At 38.3% G+C, this 11,848-nt stretch overlaps 2 protein-coding genes across 2 annotated transcripts; both read left to right on the forward strand.

The window, feature by feature from the left end:
* The first annotated feature begins 4,441 nt into the window (after nt 1-4,441).
* On the forward strand, nt 4,442-6,393 carry hoxb6a (homeobox B6a). Its single transcript, XM_060901776.1, has 2 exons — nt 4,442-4,944; nt 5,871-6,393. Exons 1-2 carry the CDS (start codon nt 4,515-4,517, stop codon nt 6,125-6,127), a joined length of 687 nt encoding a protein of 228 aa, XP_060757759.1. The 5' UTR covers nt 4,442-4,514; the 3' UTR covers nt 6,128-6,393.
* A 1,850-nt stretch (nt 6,394-8,243) lies between these two features.
* Nucleotides 8,244-10,630, forward strand: hoxb5a (homeobox B5a). Its single transcript, XM_060901766.1, has 2 exons — nt 8,244-8,929; nt 9,540-10,630. The coding sequence occupies exons 1-2, from the start codon at nt 8,350-8,352 to the stop codon at nt 9,785-9,787; spliced, it is 828 nt and encodes a 275-aa protein (XP_060757749.1). The 5' UTR covers nt 8,244-8,349; the 3' UTR covers nt 9,788-10,630.
* The last annotated feature ends 1,218 nt before the right edge of the window (nt 10,631-11,848 follow it).

An 11,848-nucleotide genomic window follows, 5' to 3' on the forward strand; every position in this document is an offset into this window, starting at 1 on the left:
GAATAATTAAACAACTCTGCATTCCCTCTTCAGTTCCATGGGGAAACATTGTTCGATCAAATTCCAATAATTCCAGACCAAATATACATACCTTAGGGATTATTTTGCCGATGGTTTTATTAAGACAAAGACAATTTTTAGACCATTCATGTCATATGTCCTGCACCAAAACCCTGCTATTCCACCATGTTCACAACTGCACCCTTTGTTTTTCGTTTGCTTGGATTTCATTCTCAACTGACATGCTTTATCTTAAGACAGTTTTGACCAGCTTGAAATATTAAGCATTGAAATGCTATGCATTGTCTATGATGGCATTTACCTTAACGTACCTGGATTCTCTTCAGATTTGTCTGTAAGTAATCAATCAATTGGCCTATAGCCTATCAGTCACAGGTTGCACATAATTAATCCGGCTATCCATGTTTTAGAAAAACCACACAAGCACATATTGTTTTCTGGATGAGGAGGCTAATCTTATTTAAGTTGTAATGTCTGTTGTTTGAGCTAAACAATACAAAGGGGAGGTGGTGGACTGTGGCTGTCTGCCTGTTGGTGAGATAAAAACCCTTTCGCTCAATGCAGTCTTCATGTCTGAATCTGTTTTCTGGCTATTTGGTGCCATCTAGCGTTGTGTTCCGCATAATGACAGTGTGTCTGTTCACGTCAGGACTTTCGCCAAGGAGGCCGATGACTTGTTAATACGTGTGTGTGTGTGTGTGTGTGTGTGTGTGTGACAGACAGACAGACAGAGAATGTTTATTGGAGATGTGCATTTGCCGCACATTTGTTTGTGGCCTCACATTTTAACAATGTGAGGATTTTTCTGATCGTCTATATCTGTCTGTTTGTTTGCGATCTCTCTTTCTGTCTCGTCTGCTATTTTGGTTTATTTCCTTTGAATGTAAATGTTTGTACATGTTTGATGTCAAGATTTTCTCCTCTTATTTTTAATACTTACTTTTTAATATCATGCAAATAGTTAATCTTTGAAATAAAAGCAATAAATCAAACAGAACCACAGATAACAGATAAAGCTGAAAGGGGTTGGCTGCTGAGCCCGATGGCAGTGAAACGTAAAAGAATGCAGAAGCTGTAAATTCTCGAGGCTGTTGTTGCCGCTCTTTGAAGTGTCTGCATTCGCCACTTGCTCAGAAAAGCAAAGGCTTGGGGTGGATATTCGTTCATGTCCACTCTCCTGCCTGTGGAAACTCTTCTACAAGTCAGCGGATGGCCATACCTTATTGTATTCTCTGGTGAATCGGCCCGACGCGCGCGCGCGCACACACACACACACACACACACACGCACACACAAGCGCGCGTACGGTTATCGGTTCTGGTTATTTTCTCCTCACAGTTTAAGCAAGAGCAAGTACTGAGCCCAGTAGCCGAAAACAGAGAGGAGTAGCAGCATAGAGTGAGAAGGGGGAGGGGCACTTGGAGGGTACATGAGTCCTACAGCAAAAACAGCCTGGTAGATCTGTACATATTTGATTTGGTGGACGTGCAAGATAAACATTGGCAAACATTTAACCGTTTCCGAAGCCCAGACTTTGTTTGACGAAAATCAAAAGCAGACAGTAGCATTTGCTTTATTTGTTCAGCCTCTTGTTGATTTTATTGAGTCCAGAAACAGAATAAATCACATTACACTACTGCATACAGTAGTACATACATTTGTGCGTTTACGCGTGGTTTACTGCAGCATACAAAATAATTAACAGTTTGAATTCAGGGTTTCTTCTCGAGAAAGTGCAAACAATATTTCGACCAAAATGAAAGGTATATGGCAAACATGAGAAAATTAACACGTCATGACAATGCACGGGCTTATTTTACAGCTTACTACGCTATGCAAGTTACAGACAAATACTTTGTAAGTAGTCTGTAGTTAAATGTAATATGTGATAAGTGAAGTTAAATGTCTAAATTATTTGATACAAAAAAGTTCTTTTATCCAAGACACATTTCAAAGCTACTTATGTGGTGTAGAAACTCAGTGGCTGGGAAGACGACAGCAGTATGTCCGAATAGGTAACAGGATAGAGATTTCTTTTATTTCCTTTTTTATTTAACCCTGACAGTCGTATCAATTTATTTTAACAAAACATTTTACACTTTTGCCTAAGACCTTCTTTAATATTCTTAACAAAACACACCAACAAATAGAATTCTACCTTATACAAAAAAATATATATATCTGGGAATTTAAATATACATTCACTCTTAATTACCTTGAGTATGAATAAATCAAATTAACCATTAGTATAATTAATTAAAAAGAAAAGTAATTTTAATTGACTTAAATTACACTACACATACAGAGCATGGTGCGCAGATCTATTCTCCAAAGATTTACTTAAAAAATACTTTAAAGACAATATTGTTTCAATTTATTTCATTTCCCCCCGGTTTCAGTTAAGATCGACTTCAAATGTATGATATTTGAACCAACTGTATTTTTTTTTGTTAAACTCTATATTCGCAATATTGTAAAGCTGATTCATCAAAATCTTATGACCCGAGTTGTCCAATTTATTGGGAAAACATAATTAATACATTAAACAGATCTACGAAAAAAGGAATATTTTATACGATCATTTAATAAGTTATGAACAAGTCCTTTTAGGAAAAAAAAACAGAAAACAGAATTTTCAGCACAAAACATGTAAATAGTTATGTTAGAATACAATAAGTTACACCGTACAGAGTCCCTCAGAACATAGTACGTAGGCACAGGCATACTCACAATATATTCACTGCCATCACAAACGCAGAGAACTTTAGATGAGGTTACAGAAAACTTGATAAAGTCATATACTTGAAGTAATTTCCTTCGACCACAGTGATCTTCCACGATTGCATTATGCTCTGTTATGATGAGTTGGTGTCATATGTTTTATTTTTGATTTTTTGCTCCAAGGTCCATATAAAATATCTGTTGGAAAAAAAAACACATAAAATTACTTTAAAATTGACTTTAGAATATAATAAAACTATCGCGCTGCCTTTCGTCCTAATTAAGAATTCATCAATAACAAAATCACCACTAGCAGCTATCACTCATTAATAATAAATAGACTTTGAACAAGCACTGTTTCCTCTTGATTTCTCATGCAAGTGGATACACAATAGACGCTTTCCGCTCACAGAAAACCAAGCAATGCAAAAGGAAGCGCAGCATCCTCGTCATGCTAAAAGGAAATTGAAATGAAAGTAAAACGCACACACAAATCCCAGCCACCTTTAAAAATATCCACTTTTTGGGTCCCAAATGGTGCAGTGGTTGTATAACGACAGGACACCAGCCACTATAACGGCACTCTTGGTTAATGACAAACACACACACACACACACACACACACACACACACACACTCGACTTAAAAAGCAGTTTGGTGAAAAGCAGAAATAACAGCCAAAATACTCATTTTCTGGAGTTTGCAGGCCATAAGTTTATAATCCAAATTGGAAAACTGATGCGGTCAGAGTTGGGACATGGTAAGAAAAGTAAGGTGCAACAAATTGTTTTATAACACAATATATAAAGTCGACAACCAAAGGAAGAACGTGTGGAAAATATGACATTAGTTTATATGAATAAATGTGACTACGTCACAAATGCAAATCGTACAATATTTTCACAACATGCTACTTTCTGGGGCTGTAGTAAATCAATCAATCAATCAATCAATCAATCAATCAATCAATCAATCAATCTATCTATCTATCTATCTATCTATCTATCTATCTATCTATCTATCTATCTATCTATCTATCTATCTATCTATCTATCCCAAGTAAGCAGACCTGAGAGAGAGAGAGAGAGAGAGAGAGAGAGAGAGAGAGAGAGAGAGAGAGAATATAATGCATTTTTATCATGTGCTCGCTGATTACATGTAACATTTGTGTTAATTGTTTATCATTTGCAAATCACTCAGACATAATAGATATTTTTTATGCCTATATGTCTGGTGTCCATTATTTTTTTTATATAAATGGCTGAGTAAAATTGCATCCTTGAAAATACAAATACAACATTTTACTCGAACAATAACTGAACTTAATAGAGAAAATGTCATTTATTGGAAATCCACTCTTTGCTTTTATTTGTTAGCACCTCCTCTGTCTCCTGCGAGTAGGACAGTGCATACACCACGGTCAAAATAGAGGTGGGGAATCCACGTATTCAATTTAGTTTTTATTTAAAAAAAAATCTGTTATGCGTTTTAAGCAATGTCACTGAAAGAAAGGGAACAGAGAAAGGATAAAAAATACGGTCCCCACTCTCCCCCTGCCCAAAAAAAGGGTGCTAATTTGCAGGCACGGTCGCTTGCGATTGGTCAGTGGTTGGTCAGATGGTATGGTATTCCTCTGTCCCGCACTGGCACATAGCCACCCAGCAACCCCCCCTCACCTAAAACCCAATCTCCGATAAACTACTAATAGCTAAACCGCTTGGACTATAAAACACAACAAATCATAAACCAAGGAAAAGAACCGTGCCCTCCCAATGAGTTCCTATTTTGTAAACTCCACTTTCCCGGTGACTCTGCCCGGAGGACAGGAGTCATTCTTGGGACAGATACCCTTATACTCCTCCGGATACACAGACCCTTTACGACACTATCCCGGTGCTGCTTATGGAGCTAGCAGTGTTCAGGAGAAGGCATACCACTCTTCCTTTTACCAGCAGACGAATGGTGCCTACGGCAGGGCGACCACCATCGGTTCCTGCGATTACGCGGCAGCAAGCTTCTGCAGGGAAAAAGACAACGCCTGTGCCCTCTCTAGCATAGAAGAACATTCTCTTGTCCACAATCCGGAGCACCGGAAAACAGATTGCACTGATTCGCCTGGAAAAAGCATCTACATCGAGGGCGACGAACAGAAGCCGGCGGTGCCAGTGTACCCATGGATGCAAAGAATGAACTCTTGCAGTGGTACGTACATGTTGTCATTGTTTCCTTATGTTTTTCGTTATTTGCCACCGCTGATATAGACTAGAGAGCTAGAGTGCGCTACTTGCCCGACTGTACAAATCCGGAAGCGCATACAGTGTAAATACAGGCTTCTCACTCCAGCATATATTCGTCTCTACAGTGTAACACTGAAACCGGAGACGAGATATGACACTCTTGCAGTTTGAATAACGCCTAACCTCTGTTATATCAATATCGTACCATTGTTACACAATATTGTAGTTTGTTTTATAGGCTTAAATTTAATTCGTAGTCAGATTTGCCCAAGAACAACAGGGAAGTTGCTCTATCAGCTTGTCTATTAGCATAAAATGACTTGCATTGCCGTTTTGACAAGATTCTCTCTGTTGTACCATAAAATACAGAGAGTAATAAATACAAATTCCAGTTTATTAACTCAGTTTATATTATAAGTAGTAAGCGCCACTCTAAATATGGAACTAAGGAAATTAGTATGACGACAGTATAACTTGGGTGGGGAAATAGATTTTGAATACTGATTTTACATGCAAGCAAACACCAAGTAGCATTGTAAGAGCCACTGAATTGGATAGTACACAGTAAGTCTTACTGTGGTGTGATAGTCTCTTTTTTATTCGCTGTCTTTTACAAAGTTAAAGATTTCAGTGACAGCCTTGTTACGTAGTCATGAATATCTGCTAATATGCACTCTTTGAAGTAACACATTGCGAATACTAATACTAATTCTAATAATTAATAATAAACACTAAATAATTATGCTAAGGCATACGATTTGTAAGTCATGTTGCTGTCCTCAAGCTGTTTTTGTAGAACACATTTGTCATTATAATCATTATAATATGCACGCTTTCGGCGTTAATGTGCAACTATCCCCCACCCCCTTCCTCTTTCCATTTCATGGACAGGGACCTTCAGTAACCCTGGTCGGAGGGGTCGTCAGACATACACCCGTTACCAGACGCTGGAGTTGGAGAAAGAGTTTCATTTTAACAGGTATCTTACCCGCAGGCGCCGTATTGAGATTGCGCACGCTCTGTGCCTGACGGAACGCCAGATCAAGATTTGGTTCCAAAACCGACGGATGAAGTGGAAAAAGGAGAACAAATTAATCAACTCATCACAAACCAGTGGCGAGGAGAAAGACGAGAAGAGGACAGAATGAAATGATTGCAATGAGCAGCAGACACCTCAATAACTCATCAGAAGGAAAAAAAACTCTCCATGTATATATACATTTGCTTCGGTGAAGTTGTATTGGTAAATTCGTTGTAGCATTCCACCTATACATTTCAAGTGTTACTTTGTTTATCTTTTTCATGATGTCTCTAATTAATGTCTTTTTATGTGCAAATTATGTTTTAGGATTTGTTCTTATGACTAAAACGGATATGTTTAACACATATATTTTAAATGTTATATTCCTACTCATATTTAAGCTGTAAAAAATAAAATAAAATAAAATCTCATTGTACGAAATGACGCATTTTAGTTAGGGTGATTAAATGTGTGAGGTGTTTACTGAATTTATGGAAAATATAGGACTGAAGCTTTCATTTCCCAACCCCAAACCAACAAGGCGGGTTCAAGTTTATAGTCTATTGATTTTGTATGTGCATTCAAATTGTTGTAATATTTATCAGGAGAAGCAATTAAATAAAGCGAGAAAACATTCCGCCTGACATACCATGTTTGGTGACAATTGTTTTAGAAGTAAAAACGACCATTTCAGAGCCACATAGCATATGAGATATGATTTCTATCAAATGTATTGAACCAGAGTTCCACTATTTTGCCATGATGCCAAATAATTCTGCTAATATGGGAGAGCACAACGCGGACTCGGTTTCCTTCTGTATCTAGAAAACACCAGACTGTACAAACTTGAAAGCTACATAACAGGAAAATGTTGCCAAATGTTGGATAATTGCTTCAGCTTCAAGCTTCGATAGAGAACAGGTACACTTAAATATCCTGTCAATCAAAAACCTAGTTTCCCTTTTCCACACTGAAAGACACGCCGCCCCACAGTTCAGCAGGCAAAATGCACCACACAAAGTGAAAAGAAAGGGTTCAGTGATTTTTAACTGATGACCGAAGGAGAAAGCTGACCTGTCCGTACCGTGCACTCACCCAGAGAGGGTCAAACGTTTAGGAGACTGACCTTCTCTGCAGCCAGAATTTCCTAAGGTAAAAGACAATTTAATGTTCAAAAGCGCACTTTATCCAGACTGCCTAATAGCACGAGATCATATAAGCAATGCAGATATTTCTTACACATGTTATGCATATCTTGTGATACAAAATAAATGTGGTTGCTATAATGAAATTCAAGGCGAACACATTTGCAGGCCTAGATTCATCAGATTCTTCCCTTCAAAAGATCTATTTGAAATATGTTCAAGGTTGGATTGTCGATATTTGATTATCCTATTTTGGATTTTTTTTGGTTTATGATTATTCAATGTTAAAAGTCTAAGCTTCCATAAATATGATGCAGAATATTTTAAGCAGTCTTCCCGTTTAAATGTAAGCAAAAACGTATGGCACAATGGTGGATTGCACATCATGATGCACATACATGAAATAACTTGTGCCTTTGTATCAACAAACCATATATCAGCTCAGGTCATCTATCACAGTCCCACATTCCTTATGGCTTACGGAGAACTTACTCTTCTAGGTTTGCAAAACCTGGCCAAAAACCAATATAATCAATATAAATTGAAACTACAAATTTTAAATTTTTTTGTCAGGCATTAGATCACGAATGAGAATCTATATAAATAATAATAATAATAATAATAATAATAATAATAATAATAATAATATTATTATTATTATTATTATTATTATTATTATTATTATTATTATTATTATTATATAAATTTATTTATGCAAATCATGATAATCTTTAGACTTTTGCCACTGCATTACAGATTTGGCAACATTTTAGTACTAAAATTAATGTGAGTACAAGTTAGGTTTTTGTTCTCACTGAAAAGAATAAAACAATAAAATTAGGTACACAGACCAGAAAAATATTCACTGTGCTTTTAATTATATCTCCAGTAGGTGACGCTGTCTGCTCACATGCAACATATCCTTGCAATGGGAGGCACACGAGTGCTCGAGGCTACAACTCCCCGTCTCGTCATCATTTGTAACCATAGAGCATGAATTACCTCTTGAAGTCATCAGTGAGAATTTACGACTGGTCAACAAAAGCACGTGATTCCCAAACGCACCCCCACCCCCATATTTGGCCGCATACATAGCAAAAACGAAGTACAGTGCATTGCTATAATTCATTAATACATCATAAATCGTGAAGCACAGCGTTATAACGACCAAGATCTACAAATCAAGCTCGCTAAAACAACCTAAATGAGCTCTTACTTTGTAAACTCGTTCTCAGGGCGCTACCCAAATGGCCCTGACTATCAGTTACTAAATTATGGAACTAGCAGCAACGCTATGAACGCCTCGTACAGGGACTCCGGCACCATGCATTCAAGCTCTTACGGCTACAACTACAATGGGATGGACCTAAGCGTCAACCGTTCAACCAGCACTGGCCACTTTGGGGCGGTTGGGGACAATTCCCGGGGTTTCCAATCTCCAGCCCCGGAGACACGATTCCGGCAGCCGTCAAGCTGCTCGCTCGCATCCCCAGAGCCGCTGCCCTGCTCTAACAGCGAGAGCCTAGGACCCAAAGGCTCCTCTCCCCCTTCAGACCAAAGCTCTTCCGCTGCGAGTAGTAACCTCACCAACAGTACACATTTTACAGAAATCGACGAGGCCAGTGCTTCATCTGAGACCGAAGAAGGCTCCCACAGAGCGGCTAACCAAGCTCCGCGGACGCTGCAGAAGCAAGAGACCACGGCAACCTCCACCAGCTCGGCGACTACCGATGGCCAAGCGCCACAAATATTTCCTTGGATGCGGAAACTACACATTAGCCATGGTACTCTCGTATTATCTTTACTCTTCTTTACTGTTTGCCTACGAGTATTGCCTAATTCGTGCTTAAAAGTTTTTGCTTTTTAACAGTGGGGGCGGAATTCGCCTTTACTTATTTTCGCGAAAGTGTCATAAATCTTTCAAGTGTGGAGTCTCGCAAGCTGTAGCAGAGAAAGGGAGAGAGGTGGAAGAGAGGACAGGGCGAGCTTTAAATGCTTAGGAGTTGTTGTTTCTTTGAAAAGTTCTGTCTTTATGGCGCAAGGGAATGTGATTACTTTGGTAAGAGAAAACAACCAATAAACAAAGTTACAAAAGTGTTGGGAAACATTGTCCACTGGTGAAACCGAAAGAATAAGCGTCGTTAAATAGCGAAGGTATTATATATTTCACTGAATGCAGAAATTTGTAAAACAGTGATAAAAGGGTTGTTTACGCACATATGTGCACTGTACCATTTGGCGATTGCACTGTACTCATTCAGTCATAAATCGTGAATCCATCAAGAGTATTTGCATGCAAATTTCCAAATTGCAAAACACTTTTGGCGATTTACTGTTCTAATGCTGTATTGCGCCATCCTCGCTAATGTTTTTCTTTCCAATCTTGCCATGCAGATATGACTGGACCAGATGGAAAAAGGGCCCGAACTGCATATACCCGTTATCAGACGCTAGAGCTGGAAAAAGAGTTCCATTTTAATAGGTATCTCACCCGGAGGAGAAGGATAGAGATAGCCCACGCTCTATGCCTCTCAGAACGTCAAATTAAGATCTGGTTCCAAAACCGGCGGATGAAATGGAAAAAGGACAATAAGTTGAAGAGCATGAGTCTGGCTACCGCAGGCAGCGCTTTCCAGCCATAGTGGTAACGCAGATCATGCTGTAAGTGCTGCAATGAAATCGCGAGGGGAGAGTAGATGGGAAATTTTTCAATAGACTATTACTGAGTACTGTAAAAGCGGCACCTTTCGGCATGTTTTGGGGTATTTTAGTCAACTTAAGATTTTACTGTGGTACTGCTAAAATGAAAACAAATTAGTGTTCACATGCTGTTCTTTTAATAATTTGATTTTTATTTCCAGAGAGAAAATGAACAAAAAAGAGAAAGTGCCGCTCGTTGTCCTTGTTGAATATTGTTTGTCAAGTGCTATGTATAATGCTTTGAGAGTTAGCATGTTAACTGAATGTTATAACTTATTTACTACCTATAACTTGTATACCTTTGAGTTTACAGCGATGCTTCTGCCCAAATATGAAGTGATGCTCTAGTTAGCTAGCTCTAGTAGTGACTGCATTCATTTTAGCAGAAGTAAGGCTTCTGTGTTCCATGGTCATATATGTTTGAAGTCATTGTCTAGATAAACTCATTAGACTTTTGTCATGTGCTCAAATTCTTTAATTATTTTTGAAAAAAAAAGGAAATTTGTAAATAGTCCTAGAGTCCTGTATCCGTCCCACGTGTGTATAGTTATATTCAAATTATGTAATTGTATATTCCTGGATCATGTTCATGTTCCTAAAAATGATGTACATATTGAACACTTTTATTGTGACCATTTGGCTATTTGTAGTAGGCAGAGTGAATGGCAAATGTGTGTGGGAAAAAAAAAAAGCCATGTCGAACTGCCTGTACGCATTTTGCCAATTAGCTTTTTGTATTTGTTTGTAGCTTAACTTGGAGTAAAAAATAAAGTTCTCATATTATTCAGACCCATAACATCGAGAGAAACCGTTGTATATGTCTCTCTTGTACCATTATCTGAGTCTCTAACGATTTCTCTTCCAATACAATTTATGCAGAGTTTCTTAAAAAAAATCCACCATATTATTCTACAAGCTCAGTTTAATAACACAAGACCTACTACAGCTTTAAACTGACCTACACTCCACGTCAAAAAATGCTGTCTGTTACCATAAAACTTCGAAATGAAAGAGAAATACAAGAAGAAATACAAATTTAACGTCAAACCAGACACAAAGTTAAAACCAAATCCATGCTTTAGAGATTTTCGGTTATATCACGTGTGCGGTGTCACACTTATCTTACAGGCTATGACAGCTAAAATATTTTTATCTACAACTCGTCATTACACAGTAGTCTTGCCTCTCAGTAAACAAGTAGCGAACTTGTAAACTTACCGCAGCCAAATCGTTTTGCTACGTCTAAGGCGACTTTTGAGAGCCGAGTAGATTGTCCTAAAAGTGAACCAGCTGTCCCATATCGCCTGGCCGGCTGCCTTTTGGGATTCAGTTTTTGCCAATGACCAAACTATACCAAAAGTGACTATGACATTTACATGTCAAATGGATGAGCGTTTTATCTTGAAGTTAGATCGTAAAAGTCGCGCAGGCCACAGACAGATACCCCTTACTGGCTCTCAAAAGTCACGTGGGGTCCATAAAGTTAGTTTTATGGTTTTGGGGAGTTGACAATGTACTATATATTTCACATTCTAGAAAGCAAGTGACGGTTTAACTGCTACGAATGGATTCTAAAGGGTCAGTAGTGAGGAAAATAACGTATGCCACTGCTCTGCCCGTGTCTGGTCCATACGCTGTCTCACCAGTTCCATTTGGAGGCGGATATGAGGATAGTGGACTGTGCAAACTCCAAGTAAGTCATTTAACCCTAGATTGGTAGAAGATTTCAAGCAAAGGAGAAGTAGATGAGTAGAAGTCTCTAACGGTTGTGGTAAACATTTCGCTCTTTATTACTGAGGAGTTAAACTGCGTTTTTGGATCTCATAGCGCGTTTAAAGGTCATGTGTAACCTTTATTACTAGTGTGAAATATATTGCCTCGTTGCCCAGATAGAATTTATTCCACTGACTATACAAGCAAAAGTGATACTAATTTACCAGGTTTCAGTCTTCTAAAATGATAGACCTTCCTGGTATCCCCTGGAATCTCCAGTGTTTTGCAAA

This window comes from Neoarius graeffei, chromosome 20, assembly GCF_027579695.1.
Source record: "Neoarius graeffei isolate fNeoGra1 chromosome 20, fNeoGra1.pri, whole genome shotgun sequence".
NCBI classification, from domain to species: Eukaryota; Metazoa; Chordata; class Actinopteri; order Siluriformes; family Ariidae; genus Neoarius; species Neoarius graeffei.

Excerpts from the sequence above, each read along its gene's own strand:
- hoxb6a (XM_060901776.1), top strand. The coding sequence starts at position 4,515 with ATGAGTTCCTATTTTGTAAACTCCACTTTCCCGGTGACTCTGCCCGGA. Across the intron at positions 4,945-5,870 it reads AAGAATGAACTCTTGCAGTG|GGACCTTCAGTAACCCTGGT; the intron begins GTACGTACATGT and ends TTTCATGGACAG.
- hoxb5a (XM_060901766.1), top strand. The coding sequence starts at position 8,350 with ATGAGCTCTTACTTTGTAAACTCGTTCTCAGGGCGCTACCCAAATGGC. Across the intron at positions 8,930-9,539 it reads GAAACTACACATTAGCCATG|ATATGACTGGACCAGATGGA; the intron begins GTACTCTCGTAT and ends CTTGCCATGCAG.